Source organism: Electrophorus electricus, chromosome 3 (genome assembly GCF_013358815.1).
Source record: "Electrophorus electricus isolate fEleEle1 chromosome 3, fEleEle1.pri, whole genome shotgun sequence".
Lineage (NCBI taxonomy): Eukaryota > Metazoa > Chordata > Actinopteri > Gymnotiformes > Gymnotidae > Electrophorus > Electrophorus electricus.
This window is the reverse complement of record NC_049537.1, coordinates 25,970,921-25,997,200: the sequence shown is the minus strand read 5'-3', so window position 1 is coordinate 25,997,200 and position 26,280 is coordinate 25,970,921. Positions and strand designations below refer to the sequence as shown.

General features: G+C 49.2%; 1 protein-coding gene across 6 annotated transcripts in view; it reads right to left on the bottom strand.

Annotated features, from left to right (window-relative positions):
- The window catches only part of mark3b (MAP/microtubule affinity-regulating kinase 3b), a 31,686-nt gene extending 6,547 nt beyond the window's left edge, over positions 1 to 25,139 (bottom strand). For 3 of the 6 annotated variants that reach the window (XM_035524088.1, XM_035524089.1, XM_035524090.1), the window contains exons 1-14: positions 24,466 to 25,138; positions 18,377 to 18,568; positions 17,450 to 17,503; positions 8,546 to 8,594; positions 6,399 to 6,464; positions 6,175 to 6,245; positions 5,426 to 5,482; positions 4,376 to 4,612; positions 4,105 to 4,224; positions 3,531 to 3,630; positions 1,675 to 1,787; positions 1,011 to 1,155; positions 660 to 871; positions 396 to 499 (exon numbers count right to left, since the gene is read on the bottom strand). In XM_035524088.1, the coding sequence (XP_035379981.1) occupies positions 396 to 499; positions 660 to 871; positions 1,011 to 1,155; positions 1,675 to 1,787; positions 3,531 to 3,630; positions 4,105 to 4,224; positions 4,376 to 4,612; positions 5,426 to 5,482; positions 6,175 to 6,245; positions 6,399 to 6,464; positions 8,546 to 8,594; positions 17,450 to 17,503; positions 18,377 to 18,568; positions 24,466 to 24,516 (1,571 nt within the window). In that variant the 5' untranslated portion in view covers positions 24,517 to 25,138. Of the gene's footprint in view, positions 1 to 395; positions 500 to 659; positions 872 to 1,010; positions 1,156 to 1,674; positions 1,788 to 3,530; positions 3,631 to 4,104; positions 4,225 to 4,375; positions 4,613 to 5,425; positions 5,483 to 6,174; positions 6,246 to 6,398; positions 6,465 to 8,545; positions 8,595 to 17,449; positions 17,504 to 18,376; positions 18,569 to 24,465 lie in introns of all 6 variants that reach the window. The other 3 variants (XM_035524086.1, XM_035524087.1, XM_035524091.1) reach the window with 2 other exon arrangements.
- Between the last annotated feature and the right edge of the window lie 1,141 nt (positions 25,140 to 26,280).

Sequence of the window (26,280 nt, the reverse complement as noted above, 5' to 3'; positions counted from 1 at the left end):
TGCTTCTGTACTTTATACTGTACTTTACCGGGCGAGGCCTACCAATAAAAAAGAAAAGCAGTGTGAAATGAAAGCTCTAATGGAGAGTTGGGAAGGGCGCTAGGAGCGAGCACTGAACTGGAACCCTAGCCTTGTGTCCCCTCTTCAATCTGACTCAGGACTGCAGCATTAGGGGCTAAATATCACTGGAAGTAAGAGTACAGTACACAAACAAAGAAATAACACTGGTGTGTGTGTGTGTGTGTGTGTGTGGCAGTGGAGTAAGATAAGTGGTTCCTCATTCTGTACCATCACATGCAACATGTGAGCGGTGCGTGTGACAGTCGTCTTCTGGCTTTGGTCACTTGAGAACGTATGTGCGGGTCATGCCCTTTGACCTGCGGACGTGATCTCACCTGTTCTCCTTGCCATTCTGGATGACGGAGTGGCGGTCGCCGATGCTGCGCTCACTACACACGTACGTGTTTCTCCTGGTCATGCCCCCCAGCGCAGAATTGCCCTGCAGAAAGAGTACGGCATCAGAGTCCAGGGAAAGCGCGAGAACGCAAGTCCTAAACCACACCAACAAGAGGCCCTGAAATGTCTGATTACTAAAGGCTGCAGTTTGGTAGGATGGTAAGATGTATGGTCTGAGTTTGCATCAGGTGGGAGGGACGGACCCCGGGGGGCGCGGATCCCTTCTTGCGCTCAGGAATGTCGGCCTTGTTGGGGTTGTTGGCGTTGCCCATCACGGGGCTGGGCGGGACCATTCCGCGGCTCCCGGAGGAGCTGGACTTGCGGGGCTGGACGCCGCCCTCCTCCTTGTGCTCGTTCTCGGCTGTGGTTGTCTGGCTCCTCTTGGGGTAGCCCGCCGAGGGAATGGACGGTCCCGCTGCAGAGCAAGACGCGTGGGGGGGGGTTAAGAAACGGAGAGATGGAGAAGAAAAGGACAGGAAATGTTTAGGGAAAAAAGCCTGAACAGCTTGGAAGGGTCTGGGACACAGGAACCTAGCGAGGAGGGTGGAGCTCACCCTGGTCACTGTAGCGCCGCTGCTTCTGGTTGGAGATGCTCCTATGGACCTTGAGGTGAGATGGCGACTGGCCGTTGTGCTCGCCGTTGGGCCGTGTTTTGGCCAGAGACAGGCTACTGCTGGAGCTGGAGTCGCTGGCCTCCAACTAAAACGCCAACAAATGCCAACATTACTGCCACCACCTTTACGGATCATTAAAGATCATTCACGCGGGAAGACAACCTTCCTCTTGTCCTGACAAACATACGTGAAACATTAAGATAAAGGGGAATGTGGTTACAGTAGTCACTTCACACACAGAGACCAGCCAGGCAGCTAACACGTGACTAGCAGTTAGCTACTCAAAGGCAGCTCATAAATGTAACAGCGTGAGCAAGAGCAGAGATCGTGAATATCCTATGATTTATACATACAACCCAACAATCGGTGGAATCTGTATTTCCTAACTAACTACAAAGACCAGACCGCACTTTCTCAGTCTCTCCTTTCCTCTATGCTGCATGTCCCACCAGGCGGAGGCGACCTCGCAGATTTATACCGTTAGGAGAACCGTCTCAACACCGCGGAGGTCTTCTACAGCTGGTCTCTAGAGCAAGTGGCAGTTAATGGAGAAGCCACAGCCAGTGTCAAAAGACTCGGCCTCTGCCCGGAGGAACTGACTCACCTCCGTGGGTTTCCTGCCCAACAACAGGTAGGTAGCAGTGACCTCGTCATACTTCATCCTGGTCAGAGACTCAAGGATCTCCTCGCGGGAGTAACCCATCCCCACCATTACGTCTGCAAAACACAAAGCGGCTCGCTGGGTTACGGGGGGCAGCAGAAGACGCCCACGGCTTGGGACACAGCCACGGGATGTGGTGGGAAAAGACATATCGGTCATATGTTGGTTAACACAGGTTCATGTAACACACCAAAATGTATTAGACAAGAGAGCAGATCTGCTCCACATTAAAAGTGTCAATATGTCATAAGTAAGGAGGGGGAAGCATAAAGAGATAGAAACTAAATTTAAAAAATATACACAGAAGGTTCTGGAACCTTGTTTACTTCACAACAGTGTTGCATATCTCTCTCTATACATACATAAACACAGTATACACACACACACACACACACACGCACGTACTTTAAATATCGCTAATATCTCTCTGTATATATACACATCTACACTATTAGCATATGCATTCCGGTCAGTCACGATCAACACTTTTAACACACACTTTTAAGAGCGTTAAATATATATAGTTCAGCTTTAATCGGCTACTAAAGTATATACTCTAGAAAATATATGTGCAAATGTATGATACGCTTGTCCTATGCATTTGACTGTGTCACAGTTCTCGAAGTAAACGCAGCCGTCGGAGGCAGGCTGTCGGAGGGCCAGACGGTGCCCGACCCTGGCGAGCTGGTCCTGGCTCTGCCCGTGGGGTGTTGGAGAAGACAGAGTGTCCAGAGCTGAAGTGGAAAGTACAGGCTCTGCCTGGCCAGGGTGCCGTCGACCCCCTGTGGCGCCCAGCCTGCGTTAGGCACCGCAAGCCGCACACTGGTGCTGGCATAACCATACTGGCCCTCCCGCCACACACACGCACACACACACACACACACACACACAGGCACACACGCACACACACACACACACGCACACACACACACACACACACACACACACAGGCACACACGCACGCACATAGGCACACACGCACACACACACACACACAGGCACACACGCACGCACACACACACACACACACACACACGCACACACACACACACGCACGCACACGCGCACACACACACACAGGCACACAGGCACACACGCACGCACACACACACACGCACACACACACACACACACATGCACGCACACGCACACACACACACACAGGCACACACACACACACAGGCACACACGCACGCACACACACACACGCACACACACACACACAGGCACACACACACACACACAGGCACACACGCACGCACACACACACACACACACACACACACACACACACATAGACTAAATACACAGCCGCGGAGACATGGGCCCGTCTCAGGGTACCCACAGGACATTGCGCAACACACGAGGAGAGCGAAACGTTTGCTCCTGACACAGTGCTGCCTAATCTGACTCAGCGCTCAAACCTCAACGCATCCCTCGACGCTTCCTCTCTGCCATACTGCCCAAAACTCATGAGTGGGCCAGAAAGGTCTTTGTGTTTTACTTCAATAAAAAAATGCTTCAATTAAGCCTATGCTGCAAAAAGATCACACGCAAAGCTCTCGAGCATGACTGAAATATTCCTCTGTCAGTGGGCAAGGCAGATTTCCACACTAAATATGCCCAAAATATGTAGTTGTAGAGAAGTCATTTCGCAGATAAAACCAGCAGACCAAGTCAATGTGACTTCTGCTATTTTTCACTCAAAACAACATGGTCAGGAAAACCACAGATGGCTATTCTGTGTTTTTTTTTAGGGAAACCCCACCCCACACCAAAGCCCCCCATCGTTTCTGTACCTATGCGCTTCTGGTCGGAGATGTCAAGCTCTGGTTCCAGGAAGGGCCTGAGCTCCTCCTCCTCGAAGCCCGCGTTGATCCACCGGTCCTTCATGCTTTGCTGCAAAGGGACATAGGGTTGCCTGAGCGTCGCTGTGGCTAAAGCTAAGTACTACAATTTATGAGACAGGAACAACAGACAGTGGATTTTCAGCACAGGAAATAACTCGCTTATTTCGATGGGACTAGAAGGGGTAACTATTTTGTAGTTATTTGAACCACAGCAGGCCAGAGCCGGGGTTCTCCGTTTATTCAAGAGCGACGCAGAGCCCAGGTGGCCCGGCGTCTGTGTATGGCACCCTGCTCACCGATCTACATGCGGTGGGCAGGGTCCGGTGATTCCGCCCCACAGGTCCCTGACCTGACCCCTGACCCTGGCTTACCTTACCTGCGGCCTCTGGTGTTGGAGCTCTGATCCGGGGCTGGTGTGCACAATGTAAATGTTCATGAGCATGCCGTGGGTGTGACGCTATGAAGCAAAAAAATGGGGGCGTGGCCAGAACAGGCTGGGGCTGGTTTCGTGGCGTTCCCTCACCTCGAGCGTGCCCCGCTTGACCGGGTTGAGCACCAGGAAGCGCTTGAGGAGGTTCTCGCAGTCGGTGGACATGTAGAAGGGGATGCGGTACTTCCCTCTCAGCACTCGCTCTCGCAGCTCCTGTGGGGGCGGGGCGGGAGAGAGGGGCGTGGCCATCAGCACACACGGGGGGGGGGGGGGGGGGGGGGGGGTTGGGGGCCGGGGGAACGTGTCACTAGTGAGGCTACCCGGGACGCTCTCACATCCCACGGCAGAGGGGCGGATTACCGACCTTCAGGTTCTGGCCGTCGAAGGGCAGCGAGCCGCTGACCAGCGTGTAGAGGATGACCCCCAGGCTCCAGACGTCCACCTCGGGCCCGTCGTACTTCTTGCCCTGGAAGAGCTCGGGCGCGGCGTAGGGTGGGCTGCCGCAGAACGTGTCCAGCTTGCTGCCCACCGTGAACTCGTTGCTGAAGCCGAAGTCGGCGATCTTGATGTTCATGTCGGCGTCCAGGAGCAGGTTCTCCGCCTGTGGGAGCAGGACAGGCAGGTTATGCGCGAGCTGCACGGCTGCGAGAGGGGCGGAGCTGCCGTTGGGGGGGGAGGGTGGTTGTATGTCGCGTAAGCGTCAAATCCCCGCACTACAGATTTAAGCTGCTACACTGTCATCTAAATATACCATTGGCTTTAAACCCCTGTGCAGCTGTTATCATGGGGAAACCCCCAAGACCCTGGAATGCACAAGGCCTCATTACACAAACCATCGCTGCACGGGGAAGGTGGGAGGAGCTGTGTGCACGCGTCATGTACCAGAGCACGTGACGTGGCAGGAGCCACAGAGGGAGAGGAATGTTAGCATACACGTGTTTCAACTGGGCTCCCTGCCCGTCTAACGCACATTTTTTTAACGTTTTATATTTGGCCTGTAATACCATGGCTTGAGATAAACTACACCCATGTAAATAGTACATTTATTTAAGAGTGCTTATAGACAGAGCTGATAGAGAGAATGGCCCAGTGCAGCTGGACTAGCGTGCAGAGCTACTGCAGCCGGTCCCTCTACGAACAAGCACTCTGCGCAGCACTCTAGTTGAAGTGCCACAGCTAACTAATGATCCCCACCGCTGCAGTCTGTACCACAAGGTTGCTCAGCCAGCGGCCTGTTGCGGGACTCTGCACGCTGACGAGAACACACTCGCACCTTTAATTCTCCTTAGATACGAGCAGGGGCATCAAAGGCCGATTCACGCACACGAAAACTAGGGGAAACGTCGCCTTCGAATGAACCGCGAAGGAGCCGGAGAACGCCGAGCGACGCGGGGAGATGGCGACTTCTTCTTACCTTGAGGTCTCTGTGCACGATGTGTTTTTGATGGCAGTACTGTACGGCTGAGACGATCTGGAAGGGAGAGAGAGAACACGCAGCGCGGTTAGCTGCGGAGTGAGTGGGGCAACCCGAGCCTACAGGTGGAGTGGGGCGTCAGGGGCGATTAGCTCCATGGACCACCACAGCTGCGCTTTCCCACAATGCCGCTGAGCAAGGGCGGGTGCTTGGACGGCCGCGTCGGCTATATGGCTTGCTTTTCCATTTCACCTTTTCCGACGAAGAGGAAAATAACACTAGCGCAAAAATAGCCTCCGTTTCATTTTAAGACTGCATTTCACTCAAGTGTCTTAATGGACGGGAGCTCTCTGGAAGCTGACGTCAGAAGGGCGGGCATAATTTAAACCGGGAGCTCTCCTGTGAACGCTTCCATCGTGTCAGACAAGCAGTGTCAGTCGCCCCGCGCTGCTGTTCGAAAAGCCCCCAAATAAGGCATTACGGCGTCCTCGTGGACACGCGTTTCCCTGTTCTCCTTGTTTTTTCTGCCAGTAGAAGGTCCTGGAAGTTCGTTTAAGATGCTGAAAGAGCGCTCCGGCCCGACCCAGATACACCGACTCTCCACTGCTGCTGTGTCAGCTGAAGCGGAAGAGGCCAAGGCGCCCTCGGAGTTCGGCATCCTTCTGCACCGGTGCTTTGGAGGGGGCACCACGGAGCGCCACCTGCGAGGACGGGGATGGCTGGAGTTTCAGCACACTGCGGTACCATACCTGTCTAAATTTAGTCCTGGCCTCTTTCTCCTTCATCCGGCCGTGTGCTACGAGGTAGTCGAACACCTCCCCTGCCGAGGAGAGCACACACATCGCACACATCACACGCACATCACGCTTTGGCCACAGACACGGCACGCTCGCGAGTCTGAGCGTCCACAGATTGAGGAGCTACAGTATGCACGGAGAGCTTCGTGCTACAGATAAAGTGGGTCTCTACTCACCTCCACTGGCATACTCCATTACCAGATAAAGAGTTTTCTCTGTCTCTATCACCTCAAAGAGTTTTACTGAAGATTGGGAGAGAGAGAGAGAGAGAGAGAGAGAGAGAGAGAGAGAGAGAGAGAGAGAGATATTTATCATCATATCAATCATTGTGCTTTGATGCAACGGCAGCTCTCACTATTACCTGGTACCGTGAAAAGTGACTACATGCAGGAGCAGTTGAAGTGCTACAAAATCCTCGGGTAAACGCGTGTGCTGCATGTAACGAACTGCACATTCTGTGGAATCAGAGCCACCGGTCTCCCCTTGGCTCGATTAATAATGCACGTGTCAGATCGGGATTTGACCCTTATTTATTTTGACCCCTGTGTGTGTCTGCCTTCAGTTATTTGGGACGTTCCACTTGATCTGCTGATTCTAGCACCTCAGGCAGGACACGGGAAGAGACACCGCGGCGCTGCTGTCTGCGCTTCAGATATCCTACGCCCAGCACTTCTTCCTGTGTAAATGCGAGCCACAATGGCGAGCCCCTGCCAACACGCTGGCGCTTCCAGACAAAGAAAGTGGGTCATCGCTAGGGAAGCAGGAGCACAGAGAGCAGGCAAAGGGGAGCAGCTTCTCAGGCCAGAGTAGCCGATGCCGGAGCCCCTGCTCGTACGAACCGGGGGGAAAAAAAGAAAACTGCACAAAAGGTGTGCAAAGAGAGACAGGTGTTGCCATGACAATTCAGACACCTTTCAACGAGCCCGATTCCTAGACAGCTGTTCGCAGCTGTACTGCGGCTGAAGTTGATTCTGTGGGCCTGAAAGGCTAGGATGTATCGAAAGCTCTGGGGCGTCAACCTGCAAGACGCTAATTCCACGCCTAAATCGACAGCCCCACGCAGGTGGTCCCTATGGTCAGCGCAGAACGCACTCTTACCTCAGTATGCAACCCGCGGAACACACGGCTCCTGACCCATAACGCCCAGTGCAGTCCTGAAACTATCTATTTATTTAATTAGCTGGCATAAAATTTGTCCAAAATTTACTGCAGTCATACTTGTTATTTATACACTGAATATTAATTAATCTGACTCAATAACAGCCAGTAGAATCAGTTTGGAAAATAAATGAGTGTAATATGAATTGACAAAGTAGCTGTTCACACTCTGTGGACACGACCCTGAAGTGGAAACCTGCTGTGTGGTTTGTGTATGAGTGCAATTGTCATTTTGGTTGACTGACTGCTGAACTACACTGAATATCACGGTAATGTGATTTCTAGCAGACCATTTGCGCAAAAATGGGGGAGTGAGAGTGAGAGAGCAAATGAGCGCGAAGGAGCGAGAGAACGAAAGCACGAGAGAGAACACGAGAGTGTAAGCAAGCGAGTGTGAGAAAAAGAGCGCGTGAGAGAGAGAGAGAGAGAGAGAGAGAGAAAGAGAGATAGAGATAGAGAGGGGGGTTATTTGAGAGGCTTGATGGACGAGGGCACTGCTGAGGGTGCAGCGATTAGGATGTGCGTGGGCCGAGGCTGAGGAGTGTTAGCGATTAGCGTCCCTCCCCCTCGCTCCAAACGCGTCACCTACGTACCGGCGGTCGCACGCTCTCTCATGCTCTTTGAGGCGAAGCACAAAGCACACGCGCGCGCGCGCGCGCACTACAGAGCCTCACACACACAGAGCGGCCACAGATGGCGAGAAGCTTCCGGTGAGACGTAGACGTGCACGCATGTTGAATGTGAAGGCGACGGTGTGTGCTTTATCCCAGAGCCTCCTCTTCCTCTTCCTGTGCTACTAATGCGCACCTGATCTCAGCTGGGCAAGTGGGGAAGATGTGGCTTATGGTGTAGGTGGGGATGAGGGGCAGGGGGCAGAAGGGTGGAGGCATGCATGAGCCACACACACACAAAGAGGCTCACAGTGGTGCATCTGTGTGCTGGCAAGAACAGTGCAGTGGCCTGGTGAATGGGAGAAGCAGTGGGAATTCCCGGAGAGAGGATTATCCAGGCAGCAGGGTAAGGGGCAGGAGGTCGGCCCCTAGACACACCCCTAAGTACTGTTACAACCCCAAACAGCCCCAACAACCCCGCCCCATCCGCCGCCCAAGATACGACGACAGGCAGCCAAGCCCTAGGGGGACGAGGGAACGACCAGGAAACTCACCGATATTCGGATGGTTTAGGATCTTCATTATTCTTACTTCCCGGAAGAGCTTAACGAGGAGACAGAAAAAAAACGAAAAAAAACAGTTAGAACAGACATTAAACACAACCACTGATCGTAACACATCAAACTGGCCGGAAGTCCACCACTAGTTTCAAATCGCTTCTGTCCAATCATATCATGGCAGATGGGAGATGTTTGGGATTCAGAGCAACACCAGCACAAGAGCCAGAAAAGACAGCACATTTTTACCAGAAAAGCCTTTCTGGGCCCTCGCTACTTTTTCTAAGTTCTAATATTTCTCGTTTCTAATACTCATTATTTATTGAATGGACCATTTTGTTTCCACAGCACTTCATTTTACTGACCTACACAAGCAAAAAGTAAACGCAGACAAATCCAATGCCCAAATGTCCTTAGCGTAGCTTTAATGCATTCACTTGCAAGCACACATTCCTGAACTGAGACGGGTGGGCGGGTGGGTCATGCCCGAGGCTGGCGGCCTGCTGTGACACTAGCGCACACCCCTGGTTACAGACGACCTTATGACCCCGCCGCTCGACAGGATGATAATAACCCTGGGAGGCTGTTGCCAGGAATGACTGTCGGAAAGCCAGTGTGGCACAACAGACGTGTTACCACCACTATGTTCTTCACTCCCTCTCCCTCCATTACGTCCTTCGCCCACGATGCCACTGGAGTGCTCTGCGGGGGTCCGGCTCTCCCCTGGCGCGCTGGGAGCACGAGCTCGCGCTGCCCACCGCACCTGGGCGAGGCCGCGCCTCTCTCCAACCTTAGCGTAGGCGCGTGTCCTTCTCTCTCACGCGCACACGCGCACCTGAGCGAAAAATAAGCTTCTGACTGGGTTTTTATTTTTCACTGTCAATATGGTGGTTATTCGGCCTTTTTCAAGTAGCCAAAGAAAACCAAAAGAGAAACCCAAGAAAGTGAAGTCCTTGTGCAGCGCCGGGCCTGAGGCACGGCCCACGGGCCGACGCCCGGCCTCTGAGCGGCGCGGTATCACGCGCGCGGTGAGTGACCGGCCCTGGCCCTGGTCCCGAAGGCTGGGTTCGAGGTGCAGGGCCCAACAGCAGGGCTCCACAGGGGGGAGGGACTTTGCACACTCGCCGCCCCGCGCGGAAACGCATACATTTAGTGGCTAACAGGGCCTGCGACTTGTAGCATGAACGGCGTTGACACAATCACCTTGACGACAGCTGGAGCTGTACTGGGGAGCTCAAACTGGTCATACATAGGCACACACACACACATCTATGATTCATTCCTGACTGTGGTGTGCGTAAAGGACCAATGGGAACCTCAGCCATGGTGGGCGAACAGTGGCTGGCGTCTGAGTGACACGCAGTACGGAGGCGTGGGAAAGCAGCGTTCATTAGCTTGAAAACATGAGACCACATAACACGGCGGGCCCGCGGCTAACGTGGCTCCAACATTAGAGGGAAGAGACAAAGAAGCTCTCTGACAGAATATGGGAAAGCAGCACACAGTGGTGCAGAATGCGCCTGAACCCGCTAATTACCCACCTTCAATTTAAAAACAACAACAACCAAAAAAAACCCCAATGCGACACACGCTAACGAGCAGAAGGCATCCAGACGGAGCCCTGTTTGGAGTGGATTGTGAGCACTCTGTGGCCCTGGTCTTGTTTCATTCAGGCACACTGGACATCAGCCAGGCCACCTAGGTTTGCCTGAACACAAGAACTGCCCCAAAGGTACCCGGGAAGGGGGTTGGGGGTTGAATGAAGAGATGTAATGGGGCGGGAGAGGGACGCTCAGCGTGTGATATATTACTACGCAACAACTACTGTGCTCGCTACAGAGGACAAAATCTCACCTTACAAGGAAATAAAGAAGCGCTTTCATAGGGCTAGAATATAAGATCACTATTATAGGGTTAACCTAGGAGTGCACATATGTCCCCTTTAAACCTCTTTAAACATTTGTTATAACACACACACACACACACACACACACACACACACACACACACACACACACGTGTTTGTGTGTTTCTGTGTTTTAGCACAACTTAGGTATTAGGTATGTATTCTGAGCTTTCATGTGTACATTCCTCCCACGCTGTTGTTTGATGTTTGAATTTAGTTTGGTGAACACCTGTAAGAATTTGTGGGGTGTTTTTTTAGTACACATGTGCATGCTTGCTTGCTTTACAGACATCAGAGGGTATTTGTGTGTGTGTGTGTGTGTGTGTCTGTGTGTGTGTGTGTGTGTGTGTGTGTGTGTGTGTGTGAGTGTGTGTGTGTGTGTGTGTGTGTGTGAGTCTGTGTGTGTGTGTGTGTGTGTGTGTGTGTGTGTGTGTGTGTGTGTGTCTGTGTGTGTGTCTGTGTGTGTGTGTGTGTGTGTGTGTGTGTGTGTGTGTGTGTGTGTGTGCTTTCTCATGCCCCGAGGCTGCAGCAGCTTCCTGTCTCACCATGACTATGCTCACTGCCATTCTGGAGGGGAGGGGGGTCCACAGAGCACTTCTGAATAATTCACTCCAGCTTTGCACACTGGCAACACTTTTCAGGAGGCTCTCTGAGGACCCGATGAGCCATCCAGCCCTAAAGCTGTGCCCCACGGGCCCCTGCACGACCCGTCCCGTGCTGCGGCCTGCCACATTCTGTTCCGGAGTGAGTCACTCCAGGGGACGAGCTCACTCCGCCGGGAAGGAGTGAGAGACGAGCCCATCACGCTTCTGCTCCACACGCGCAGAGCAAATCGCACGTGTGGGGGGGGGGGGGGGGACCAGCCAGTGCCCATGACGAGCAAAAGCTGAGGTGCGGAGCGGTTAGGTCCTGTGCCGCGGAGCGACCAATAGCGCGCTGCTTTCTCTGGGTCCCAGTGGGTGATTAGCTGGGGAATGGGAGGTGCTGCTCTCCCTCCGCTCTCAGCTAGCTCTCCCGGACAGTATGGCGCATGGGGGGCGGGACAGGGGCGCGCGAGACGTGCTCGCGGCGACGAGAGCAGCGACAAACAAGCGAGGCCCGCGTTCCGACTGGAGCGGGTTAGCCTGAATGCTGGGGAACGAGTCGCCGCGAAGGTTATCGCTGCCCCTTTGAAGCTCACATTCCACACAGCTTTGCCTCTGAACAAACGCTAATGCATACTCGCGCAGAGACACAGACTCACACAGACTCAGACACGCAGACATGCCTGGCTCCAGACAGTAAGGCTAAATGCCCAACGCTATCTATGCTGGCTAATGTCCCTGAAAAACACCAGTAAGAAGTTCCTCCATGTTCCTCCATGTGTAATGGCGCTGAGTGCTGACTAAGCCTAGTTACTTGTTACTGCCCTGCCCTTCAGCTGGGCCATCACACGGTCCTACGAAGTCCTTCAATCCGCTCCCAGCCAGACCCAGAAGTAGAGCAAAGAGCGACTGCGTGGCCAAGGATAGGCCAGGGTGCAATCTCTGATGCAGGGGGAGGGGCAAATGTGTGGGCGGGGCTAGGTCAAGTGAGCGAGTGGGCGGGACTAAGCCTAGGCTCCTACCCCAGGTTCAAGTCAACGAGTCAACACCTGAGACAAGCGTTGTTCTGACAAGAATTTTTCTCAGCGTATCCCTTTCATCTAAACCTTCATCTGCTACCTAACTTCCTCACAAGCATGAGCTTGAAGGCAAGACGGTGAGAAACATTTACAGTCACCTAATTACTGGAGAATAGAGACTTCTGTAGATTGGGCAACCCAATACGTATTAAGACAGACCAGTCTAAACGAGGTTCTTCTACAGTTAAATACCATCAACGGGTCAAGTGCGCCTCCGAATAACAAAGAAAATAACAAAGAAAAAGCAAACATATTTAACAAAAAGTATTATCTAGAGCAGAAAGTGGGGCAAAACCCCACCTGGTGAAAGCAAGCGGTAGAACCCCCACAGATGCACGTGTCGCTCCCTCACAGGTTGGCGTACGTGTTACGGAAGAGCCTGTAAGATCACAGTCACTGGCGTGGTTGCTGGGGAAGCCATCCCGCCGACGGCTATCCGCCGCAACGTCCCTGCCCTGCTCTGCCCCGGCTCCCCGGGCGCGCGCACCCGGGCACTGCTGCCATTTCTTGCATTGCTGTGATGCAAGGCGTCACTTGAGGGGAAACCCCCCCCCCCCTCCCCTCGAGGTTTCTGCAGGTGTCTCAGATGAAGGCAGGCATCAGGACAGCAGAACGGAAAGCACGAATTAGTAGCTTCCAAGGTAGCCTCAGTCACCGCAGCTTTATGATTTATGATTAACAACAACCCCTCGGAGTCGCCGAGGCTGATCTAGTGGAGAAGAAGTGTCCTCATACTCAGCAGTGCAGGGGCCGACTTTGAAACGTGAACAGCGCAGAAGGCGACTCAAAATAGACAGCCACGTTTAGAGCTAGGCTGCTTCTAAATTCGGGTTTAATATGAGGCCCCAGTATGAAAATACGACCGTGTTCCGTTTCACGTCTGCCGTGAGTGAAGCTGTGGCTGAAGGACGTGAGATACACCCAGCAGATACCAGCTACGCTTATCTGATATGGACACACGCGCGCAGACACACAGGTTTTCTCCAACACAATGCGGAACCCTTGATGTGACACGGTTAAAGGGTGATCTGCGGTATTTTGAGCAAAATCGGTTGCGTCACATGAATACCGTGATTCATCGAAACCTCCACAAAGCACTTATCTAGAATGTCTGAGATTAGACACGATGCTCGAAGAACATAATAAAGCTAAGAATGCGATTAAGTGCAGGATTTTTTTTTACATACTGCAGCTTTCTTTGATATCAGTGTTACACAGGCCAGGATTGTAATAACGATAAGTGAATGCTGTATGGTGCAGTTGTATGTACAGCACATATGTACACACACACACACACACACACACACACACACACACACACACACACACACACACACACACTTTGGTGGGAGTTGCGTGACCCAGTGCGGGGTGGTGAAAGTGTAAGCAGGGAGCTCTGTTGATGGCCCCTGGGCAGAGACGGGGGAGACTCAGGTGCATCCTTTGATCAAGCTGAACGTCCACAACTCACTCAGACGCACATCAAAAGACTCCCACAAAGAGAAAATGTCGTGTTTAGTTTAAGGAGAAAGGTGACAAAACAATACACAGTTTAAAAATCAACCCTGCCTCGATCAACCTTGAAACGATCATCGCCGAGAAATCACGCACAGAAAGCAAAGATAAAAGCGTGCCAGGCCACATGGGTGGTGGTGTCCTCACGCGCCTTTGAACTCTCTGTCATGGGTTGTGTGATGTGCTGGGGCACACCCCGCCCACGCTAACCCCGTGCTCCTCTGTACCCCCGGGCCCTTCCATGTTAGGGCTCCTCCGCTCTCTGTGTTCTGTGGGTGGCACATTATTTAAAAACAAGCCTCGGGAGGAAGGAAGCCGATCAGCCCCTGTGAGGATGGGCGTAAGCTGTCAGCGTGCATGTTAGGGCGTGTGTGCATGTGTGAGAGCAGAGCAGTGCGCGAGAGCTTCAGTTTGTTCCTCGGTGACATTATTATGTAGTGGATCTGATTTCATGTCCCAAAGGTCAGGGGTGAAGCCGAGGTCCTGCCAGTTCGGAATAGGAGCTGGGCCGGAGGCGTCTACTGCTGCACCGGCACTGCTGGTGGGCTCGTGCAAAGGCTTCAAGACAGCCACACTCGGCGGCTCTCTGCTGCAATACGTCTTCACGGATGAGAGGCAGAGAGCGGCGAGAGGGAGAGAGAGAGAGAGAGAGAGAGAGAGAGAGAGAGAGAGAGAGAGAAATGAAACCTCATTGGTGAAAGAAAAACAGGAAAAGGAAAGTTCCTGTGAAGTGAGCTGGAAGTGAGTGTGTGAGACGCCGCTGGGGGGGTTCAGCCCTTACTGAGTCTGTGAATACACTGAAAATAACCAAATATGGAAACTCCCACATTATCCTTCCAATGATGGGCCCTAGTCAAAATCCTATCGAACAAACACTTGAAAACGGTGTCCTGAACAAAACATAAACCACCTCATATAGGCATTTATACCCTGACAGCTCTCTCACTCGTTACGGGATGACAGGTCAGAACCAGGGTATGGCACAAACCATTAAACAAAACAGAGTAGTGAAGACGCAACCGCCTCTCAGCCGTGTGAGCCTGAACGAGGTCAGTGTCAGAAACAGGAGTGGCCCACATAGTGAAAAGCATTTTGTGCATTTTGGTGGTACTGAGACCCCTCTGCTCCAACACCCCCTCTTCCCCCCGGGGCACCTACTGAAGGGGTCACCTCACCTGCCATTCATTTCCATTCACAATATTGAATGGAAAGAAGCCATTCATTAATGCCTGCTATGACGACTAATAGATCTTCAGCAAAGTAACCACTGGAGACTATACCCATAATTGCACTGAAAGCCAATGCTCGTGTTTAGCAGTCTGGTTGTGGGGTGGGGTTGGGGGCTTAGTGCTTTGAGGCAAAGCCGGCACCAAATAGGCCAAGGTGGCGTCACCAGCGAAATACTATGGAAAACCCTGCGCATGCTCAGTCTCTGAGTGTTTCTCATATAGTTCCTCTGAATGAACAAGCTTTCTTCTCTGAGAGGTTCTAGGACAGTGATGTCTACCACAGCATCTAGGGCAGCTGAGATGTTTCCATATACCCATGCCCTCAAACACCCCGAGTCATCACCAAACGTCCGCATGCGAAGACAACACCCACCAGCCACCATCACCTCGGCCCCTTGGAGCTTATTGAGCGCGGAGAGCGCACCCGGCCCGACGCGGCCGCTCGATGGCCGGCTCTGATCCGAGGAAGTAAAAAAAAAAAAAAAGTAAAAAAAACCAGCATGCGATTCTAAAAGAAGAGACGGAGCTGGAACCAAGGACTCTCCTCCCACACCCACCAATTGCGTAAGAGCGGATCACGCCGACGCGGAGTCAAAACGGCAGCGAGTGTGCGCGGTGCGGCCGGGACGAAAAGAGTGGCTCCGAGCGACGCGCCCGTGTTCGCGCTCGCACGGAACCCCCCAGGGCCTGCGGGAGGGTGATTCTGACCAGGGACGGGACCCCGCGCTCCGACGAGCCTCAGGAGCAAGCAAAGGGATGTGGCTGTGCGGTTCACATGCGTGCCCCCGCCTGGGCCAACGTGGTACCCGCTCACCTGGCCGGTGCCGGAGGAGCCGTCCTAGCACGTGGGAGTCGCGTGCCTGCAAGCACGCTACTGCAGCTGCCTGCCGGAGCCGTTTGCTTCATTTCCAGCTGGTATGCAGTGCACCATTCACAGTAAACCAGGAGCTGCCTGCTCAGGGTCATGCCATCCTACTATAGGGGAATTCTGCAAATAATACTATCTATATGACTCTAGGCGAAGACTGGCATGACTCGTTCACAGAACAGGGAACATTTTAATGAAGACTGTCTCGTGTCTCATTCACCGCTATAGACCCAGTCCAGCAAGGCTGACAGTATCTCAATGGCTGTGCTTGTTAATGAGTCTCAATTACTCTTTAGTGCTGCCTAAAACATCTACAACAATGAGCTGCCATTCAACAGCTGACACATCACAGGTAATTAGCACACAAATCTATCTTAACAAAAACAGTCACTGATGCACTGATAAATAACTTTGTAATGATGAAGTTAGAGCAACCGCAGCATGAAGGCAGTCAGCAAAAAAGACATGGCAGGGTAGCATGCCCCCAGCCCCGCATTTACATTCATAGCACTTAGCTGGCACTTTTACCCAAAGCAGCTTACAACAATGACTGAATACAACTGAGGGTTGTAGGGCCTTGCTCAGGGGCCCGACAGTGGCCGGTGGTGGGGCTTGAACTGGCAACAATCCAATTATTATGCCAGAACCAGAACCGCAGAGCTACCACTGCCCCTGTAGTTCGTTTACTTTATGTTCTGCTGAGAGCACAATAGTGAAGCATATACGAACAAGCATTATGGGTGGAGGTCCATTCCCGGTGGAGACGCAGGTGTGGTTGGCCTGCTTCCCCCAGCGCCATGGCTCACACTCGAGTTGGGGAGAGTCAGCCGTATCAAAGACATTTAAGAGACTTTTGCCGGTTCGATTACGATCAATAGATCTCAAAGGTCTCCAACGCCAGCTCTCAAAAGCCCACAGATGTCCATTAGGGGCTGCTGATGCAGTAGTGGTATAGTGGATGGGTCAGGCCCTGCTGTGGGTGGAGTTCCGAGCGCTGGAGGTGGTTGAGACGATTCGGACCCGGGGACCCCGCTCCACCCCTTCACCCCCACCTGCAACTGTCCGTGCCACCTACAACCACACGCTGATTCTCAGACTGTAGAGGAATCCACCAATGGGAAGCAAATGAAACCGATGGGCTGGAAAAACAAGTGGCAGCTAATTATCCCAGCTCAGTAGTGTCAGTGCGGTGTGTAGAGCCCAACCAGGGGGGGACTCGGTGAATGGAGAAGTAGGAGACGCTGGGCTTCCTGAAGCTCATGGAGCCAAAGCGAGCTCTCCTGAGTAACCTCCCCCCCCCCACTGTTTCTCTGTCCCATCTAAGTGCTCTGCTTTCTCCTCGAGCATACGCCAAGCTATGGCTCCTGCCTCTCGTTCGTATTTCTCCGCTCCTGCTATTATTAGCCACCTCTGATATCCAAGTCCACAGAGACTTCCTCCGTCAGTTTCCACTTACCCAGCATGCACTGCTCTGCACTAGAAGAGCTTTGGGTTTAGCCAGGGATGTGGAGGCTCACTTTGTAATGTGGTTGAAGTGAAATGCGTTCAGCAGTGACTGTTATGACCTTCGATATCCTGCCAAAAACACTATTCATAATTAAAAAAACTAATATATTTGCCTCATAAAGATAAAATGTGGAACAGGAAGGCAAGGGTGAGAAGATGACTGGAAAGCAGAACAGAGGCTTTTTATTGCTCAGTAGCCATCCTGGGTATTTACCTTTTGGAGACTGGTTGGATTAAGCTGTGTCTTATCAATAATTTTTATGGCCACCTAAAGGAGAGAGAAGAAGAACAGCATTTTACTGACCCTGCTGCTAAGAGGAGACTGGGCAAACTGCTAGTGACTTAAGGCCTGTCTAACAAGTGCAACATTGTAACATCGTTTTTTTTTTGTAGCTCATCTTACCTTATTGTCATATCTTACTCATTCACTTATTTAGGGGCACGTCTATTTTAACAGTCATGAGAGACCAAGAGAAAGAGAAAGCGAGAGAAGGAAGACTTGATGGGGGGGTGGGGGGAGGAACAAAGACACAGGGAGAAAGAGAGAGAAGAGAGAAACAGAGAGAAACAGAGAGAGAAGAGAGAAACAGAGAGAAACAGAGAGAGAAGAGAGAAACAGAGAGAAACAGAGAGAAACAGAGAGAGAAGAGAGAAACAGAGAAACAGAGAGAAGAGAGAAACAGAGAGAAACAGAGAGAAGAGAGAAACAGAGAGAAACAGAGAGAAGAGAGAAACAGAGAGAAACAGACAGAAACAGAGAGAGAAGAGAGAAACAGAGAGAGAAGAGAGAAACAGAGAGAAACAGAGAGAAACAGAGAGAGAAGAGAGAAACAGAGAGAAACAGAGAAGAAACAGAGAGAAACAGAGAGAGGAGAGAAACAGAGAGAAACAGAGAGAGAAGAGAGAAACAGAGAGAAACAGAGAGAGAAGAGAGAAACAGAGAGAGAAGAGAGAAACAGAGAGAAATAGAGAGAAACAGAGAGAGAAGAGAGAAACAGAGAGAAACAGAGAGAAACAGAGAGAGAAGAGAAACAGAGAGCTTCAAACAGAAACAACCAGAGAGGGGAAGAGAAGCCAGCCAGCGAGACTCCAGACCGAAGCAATGTGAAATCCCACCAGCCGCGCGCACTTCCAAACTCACCTCCCGGCCCGTGGGGATGTGTCGCGCCAGTTTGACCTTGGCGAAGTTGCCCTTGCCGATGGTTTTGAGCAGCCGGTAGTTGCCGACGTGCGGCTGTTCGTCGGCGCAGGAGGCGACGGAGTTGTGGCAGCGGGTGCCGGTGCGACCCGTCCGCGTGCCCGCCTCTGGCCTCCCATCGCCGAGCGAGGTGTGCTGGGGAACAGAGCGCACGGCTCGTCAGAACAGGAAAAGACCGGGCGGGCCCGGCGAGGACATGTGCAGGGCGTGGTGCGCTGCACGAGAGCGTGAGCGGCAGGGACCGAACAGCAGCACGTCAGCCCGACATTTCCTATTGCGTCCATGAGACCAGAAAGCACTAAATATCTGTTATGTGATGACACATAAAAGAAAAGCATTGATAATACACATAAAATGAGTGGCGTGCTGACTGGCACGGAGACCTCGTGAAAACTGCTATGCTGTTTATACTCATTGGCCAACTAGCTCCAGCTAACTTTAGCTCTGCAACTAGACAAACTCACCTAGACACGTCACTCACAAACAGCATCCGATTTCAAATATTACCTGTACAAATCACAGCTCTGTGCTACTAGAATCATTGCATTAATTTTTTTTTTTCTAAACGGATTCATGCCTTTACTGGGGAAATGATAAAGGGTTCAAGGGCCTGAATGCTGTGCTGTGCTATAAACAGAGCCGGCTTGGTGTATGATTAAACTATCGCTCAACGGCCTGATGGTTAGAGCAAAGGATATGCATGTAAAAATGACAAGTGCCTGCCGTGCCGTTTCCTGGAGAGTGAAAAGCTTGTTTGTGGTGAGGGCTTTCAGAGGGAAGCAACTTCACAATCAAGGCCACTGCATTGCAACTTTACAAGGCCACTGCATTGCAGCTTAAAGTCAGAGAGAAATGGTTAAAACAATGCACGTGCACCAAACATCTTGGTAAGCCCTCTCTCACAGACAGCACAGTGGACATGCTCACTAATACAGCTGAGTAGGTGGGGTCTTCTAAGGATGTTGTTTAAAGATAGTTGCACTGGATCCCAATTGGAGCTTCAAGTTCACAGTACATTTAATGACAACACCAACAGCGGTTTCTTTTAACAGTGGTTAAAAGATTAGTACCATTAAGAACCGGTTTAAACAGTATACACTCACCAGAACCTCATTGGAAATCACCCACTTATTGCAAAAACGTTGCTACATAATTTAGGGGCCTATGACTTCCTATGAAGAACGCGAAGAATCGCAGAATTGAGGCATAAATCCGATTTCAGATATAAAGACTGAAATTGACTTTTTAAAAACACGTTCTTGTACTATCCAAAACTGTAAATGTGTTCCTTTAGCAACTGAGCTAACTACAAATCCCTACATGCTTCTGTCCTTGAACACTGACGTACGTCATGGTGTGCATGGGTTTATGCTTGCCCACTCCCACGGGAACGTAGCTAATGAAACTTCTGTTAACAGCGTGGTAAGTTACTGCATTCTAGATATGCAAGAAACCACTAAAACACCAGCTTCGTCTGATGATTTCTTTCAGTTTTCCTTCCAAAGGTTACTGATATATATCTATATATCTATATATCTATATATCTGTATATATAGATTTATACTCAATTACCTTGTTACACAACAACTGTAGATGTTATTATACAAAATGGATCTGTACATTCTGTAGATTGTGTACATATATACCCAACCATATTACACCTGGACTGTACATTCTGTAGATTGTGTGCATATATACCCAACCATATACATTGTACATTGTGTATATAATCATAATATACATATATTGTACATACATTGTTAATATATTTTGTACATACATAGAGTATATATATTTATCTTGCATATATACATTTTTCTCTATGCACCCCTGTTTCTTTTCCTCAGTTTGGACAGAGCACTCTCCACCATTTCACTGCGTGTTATACTGTGTATGACTATGTATGTGACGAATAAACCAAACTTGAACTTGATGAATAGTAAAAAATTAAGGAAAGGTAACTCTAGTCTAGAGGTTCGTATTAATATTGCTGAATAAAAATATACTCTAGGCTGATTATTTGCCATGATTGAATGATATGGCAAGAAGTTAATTTTGGACTGTTTCTAGGTAGACAATACTAGTTTTCCGCCCATGGCATGTAGATAGATGGAGTCATGGTGGATTTTTCCGCCAGCTGCGAACATTATGCGACTATTGTAAAAGCTTGCGAAAAAAGGTCAACATAGGAGTGTCTTGCTCACCTTAAGATGAGTTTTAAAAACTTTTGCAGTCTTAACTGCAAAATTCAGGGCGCAGCAGTAGCCCAGTGGATTTTATGAATCAGAGCAGCAGCAGGACGTGCAAAGAACACGTCAAATCCAAACCACCTTACAAACAAGGCAAAATCAGGTTAAGCCAACCGACAACAGTGGAAACAAAACCGTCGGTAACTTTGTGTATAGACTAACAGCTGCCCGCAAACCGCATGTTGTGCTGACGCCTGTCACCTGCCTATCACTTCTACTCTTTCCTTCATCCCTCCATCATCCAAATAAAAATAATGTATTTTTCATTTTTAATACAGATTTATCATTTTGATATAAATCTGTGGTACAAATGACCTATCTGCACTTAATAATGATCGCTATACTGATCATCAGTTAAAAGTCAGTCTCCTGAAGTTACAACGGACACTGGCAAGCCAAGTCAAAGTTTGTTGACAAACTTTACTTCCAAGTTGGAGGGAAAACTTAAAACTCTAAAAATCCTAATGAGAAAAAAAAGAAATCAGAGAAAGCTGAAAATGAGAAAATAATTTTATAAAATGGATTTTATAATGCCCTAATTGTGACAGGTACCTGTCTATTGACATGCACAATTTGTATTCTATCCTCTGCCCTGTACATCACTAGTCAGTTTCTGACAACAGGATCAGTGAAGGCCCAATATTATTTGCATTAGCATTAACACTGACATGGAACTGTCAAGTCTGTCAGGCTTGACAGATCTGTACAAGTTCTTTAGGCACTGCAGTGCTAATTTGTTTTTTTTTTCATGAGTCAGTGGCAATGCTGGGCTGAGCGTTATCCGTCACCCAAAAATATGCAGCCAACAGCAAAGTTGTGATCAGAAACTGACCACTTATGAAGGTGTAGACAACAGCAAACATAAACTGTGCATGTACACAAGGTTGTTGTTGTTGTTCTTCTTGTTGTTGTTTTTATAAATTCCTCATACCAGTGGTATCAGCACTTCCAAACCTATAAGAAACTGAACTCACTGTGTAGCCAATACACCTTAAAAGTGCATCGAAAGTAGCATTTCCTCCAGGAAACATTTATGTCTCTTTGTTTCTGGGCATTTAATTTGCTGAGACACGATTAGCCTTACACGAATCTGTGAATCGCCTTGCTTTAACCACAGTGCCAGTCCATATGGAACAGAGGTGCTCAAATTAGAACACAAGGAGTTCAGAGAGACAGCTGAGGAATATCTGAGGAAGGCTGAGAGAAACCGCACGATGGTGGATAGAGTCACAGGGAAAAGACAAGTTGGAGGGAACTCTAAGCCAGTTCTAATGAGGACATCCAAAAACATAAGACACTTAAATAATGCTGCTATAGAGAATCATTAACAAGATCACGTGTGCACCCTTGTGAGCTATGTTTGCCGTAAAATTCAGATTATGACCAGAAGAGTCTGGAACTCATGTTACATAAAGTGTAAAGTTAGACGCACAACCAATCATATTTTGGAATGTATTTGTTTGTAACTGGCTAGCCATTGGCAACACAGCTTGCCAGAATTCTCTTAACATCAGCACAGGAAGCAAAGATCCAGTCTCCAAGAGCATGAGTGAAAGTGGTCATTTGTCCAGAACACTGGCCACGATGACCATTTACTTATCTTCACTATGTACCATGTCATTCCAGCTACTGCTAACTTGTCTGCTTTTCCCCCATATTAGTTTACCATAAATGTGGTTTAAAATGTTGTCATGGCAGTTGCTGGCATTTTTTCTCTCTCTCCCTCTCTAAATCTGCAAGTTCCGGAAACCAATATTCTCCAGACTAGTGCACAACCTTTAATTCCTATAATCCATTGCCCATCATGGTAATCACATGGCAAAAGAATTCCCCACCAAAATGTAATTATCCTACATTTAACTCTAAAAAAGTACTGTTATTAACTCAACCAGATATCACTGCCATGTCACTGATCACTGAGATATACACATTTCTGTATACTGCTCTGACCGCTACCATAAATCTCACGTACATAGTCTGGTAAGATACTGATCATACAAAATGCCTCAAGACCTCCCACATTTCTGCTACCTTACGCACTTCTCAGACGTGTAACAAAGCCCTGGAAAAGAGGCTGAAGACGCAGACGCCGGCTTCATTTGGATCAGACGCTGGGCATTTCCTGCTCTGATCTTTGCCAGGCCTGCAGGAATGGACTGCTTGTTTTCTTTTCTTGTTTTGTGATGTTGAAATAACGTTAACACATAAGTGAGCCATATGGCTCGAAAGCTGTGAAATATTCAAGGGCTGCACTGATAGCTCAGCCTTATGTGTGCGTATTTCTCAGAAAACCAAGAGGATCTGTCAATGTCAATGTCAACAGGCAGAATTTGTACCAGCCATGTTTTTACGACTCCTCAAATTTCGAAGTAACCCCACCCCCACTCCACCAAAAAATAAACTGATAAGACCTTTGTAAAATAGCCTACAGCTTTGTTGCCATTAGTCAAAACGGTTCAAAACCGAGTTGATATATGAAACATAGGCAAGAACGACACCTTTGTATTAAGTCTCTAGTCTAATCTTCTAGAGGCAATTATTTTTAGAAACCTCACTGCAAGTCCTCAAAATTAGATCATTTAAATGAAAATCTGCACATAGCCTTAGGTGGGGTGATAGAGAACTCAATACAAAACTCATAATTAGATAATAAGACATTATACAGATTTTTAAGGTACATCACCCTGCACAATTACAGTCCTACTTTCAAGATCACGGATCCTATAATACCAAAGACTGTTTCCGGCAATCCTCTATCATGTTGTTTCACATGACTAAATTAGTCTATTAATAAACGTTTATAGTACGTTTATAACTACCGGACCACGTACTTGCTGTTCTGATTCTCCTGATTTTTTTTTTTAAAGATAAAGTCTTGTACACAGCCCGAGACTCTGGCTCGTTTCTCTTCGATCAAAGTCATTTAGCGTATTTAAAGAAAAACAGCTATAGTAAGGATAGTTACTATAGTAACTTACTATAGTAATGCGGTGCCTCTTGGCCGAATGAGAGCCCTTCATCGTACCATTGGCGATGTGAATAAACAGACGGCCGGTCGGGAGTGATGCTGACAGAAAAGTGAGCGCGTCTACAGCGGAGGGGAGCGGAGAGGAGGGGAGGGCACTACTCCTCTAAAACCTCCACATACCGATCCAGGTCGGCCTTAAAGTTCTAACAGGGAACCCAGCCATTCTTATTTATCCTCGATTTAATAAAAAAACAAAGTAAGCTCAGCGGTGACTCCCTCCACCCAACAGATACTGTGTACGGAAACGTGATACAAATGATTCCTCTGCGTGTCGGTTTGCGTCGAACTTGTCGTTACAAGTTTCAGGGCTTGTCGGCAACTTTGGTGCTAAACCTCGCCAGCCTGTGATGTGAAGTGTATAGGAGTTTGACTTCTAGACGTAGTTGAGCTTACAGCTCATCTATGCAGGCGCTACAGCAGGAAGCTGCAGTTAGTCGGCTGACCTGACAGCTCAACTGTCCGACATGTCCGCACAAATGAAGCTTTGGATCAGCTTGTGCGCAATGGCCCCCGGAACCGAGTGATGTACCCAAGAAGGCGCATAAAAGAAGTGAATTATACGGAACATTAAACACGCTCATCAGCAGGCGTGTTACAGAACGTATCTGGTGGGCAACGCGGCTTAGATCACACATGGACACGGGTTGCACGAAACGTGAAGTTTGCGATAAAAGGTTTTAAAAAGTTGATCCCCGAAGGCAGACCGTCACATCACCATCGATCCGCTATGTGCATTAAATAGTGGAGATACTTACGTTTTCTGTTTCGCGCTCATTCACAGTAGGCAGTGGCGTTCTCGTTGACATTTTAATGCGTCTCGATCTCCAAAGTGGTCCTCCTGTCCAAGTCTGTCGAATTGCAGCACCTCAGTCCGAAGGGTGGAAAGCGGGTATCCAACAGCTGATGAAGACCATGGATCCAAGTTTCGGCCCCAGTCAGCGCCGGAAGGTACTCAACGTGAATAAAGTCATTTATCAAGCCGCATTACGGTACCCAACGGCTAAGTCCACTGGCGGCACAAAAGGCAAACTCCTGTACTCTCGGCTTACGCACACCATAACCATATGCCAAAGTTTCTCGATTTGTTTTTCAACGAAAAGCACTTTTAAAAAGCTACTTCAACTAAGCACAAACAGTTATCAGGCCCGCAAAACTGCACACAACGTTCAGACAAGGAAAGGGGGGGGGGGACGGGGTGCCCGCTCGCGTAAAACCGGTTTCAGATTTTGCTGCCGGTTTGGGTATTTTAAGTTCCGGTAAATGTTCAGGCTCCGATGGCCGACAGCTCCCTCTTCTTAAGATTTTTTTCTGAAACACCAAAGTTTTGGTTAAATTCCTCCCATCCCAATACTAAGGGTTGCCTGGCTAGGTTGCGGAGTCCAAGATGGCTGCTTATTTGCTGAACAGTGCCAAGCCAAACCCAGTGTAGCCAGAGGAAGTGAGGAAAGACGCAGCTTTGGAGCTCATTGGCGCTACCGCCAGCGCAGCGCTGTTTGTTGTTGCTAGGGTGGTTACGGACACACACACACACACACACACACACACACACACACACACACACACACACTACCTGCTGCACGAGCCCGTCCAGTACCCCGTCCAGCACCGGACCGGACTAGTCACTTACTCACCTGCCCGGGTCTCCGGCATTCGGTCCGCGAGAAGCGGAGTGGTGCTCTTTTGTCTTATGGCTGTGAATATTTTGATATGTCATAAGACTGCTATGCCTTTTTTTTCTTTCTTTTTTTAAAAATCGTGTTCAGTTATTGGAAGATTCGTTCACTGAACGATATTAAACACAAATTGTTAAAAGACTACAGAGTTTGCCTTATTTTTATTTCACAGGGAACATAAATGATCCCATTCTCAAAATACGGTCACACACTAATGTGTAACAATGTGTGCAGTTCTTGTTTGAGTACACTTTATGAATCAGGCATTCCTCTTCACTCCTCTAGTATTAAACAATCTCAAGACTGTGTATTTGCACACACATGTACACCCACAGTGGGGCTTTGCAGGATCTCATGTTTGCTCACATGAGAGAAGATGAACCACATCTTCAGTTGCACACTTCCTGTGTGGCCGATCAAACAGCCAGTTCAGAGAGAGAGAGAGAGAGAGAGAGAGAGAGAGAGAGAGAGAGAGAGAGAGAGAGAGAGAGAGAGAGAGAGAAAATATATGAAGCGGACAAAGGAAGAGTTGCAGTGCAGGCTATGTGATATACATATTATTATCAAATATGCTGGTAAACAGTTCTATGTGATATACATATTATTATCAAATATGCTGGTAAACAGTTCTATGTGATATACATAGTATTATCAAATATGCTGGTAAACAGTTCTATGTGATATACATAGTATTATCAAATATGCTGGTAAACAGTTCTATGTGATGAAGGCAAACAACTGATATGGATATATTGGTATGAACAACCAATTTGCAGTTAAAGTCTATAGTTTCTACTTTTAGTGTAATAAAATAAATGTCTATAACCTGTTGGTGGTTACAAGTGTTATTCCAGGAAGCTGTTCTTGTGCAGTGATATATAACACTCTGAGCTCATC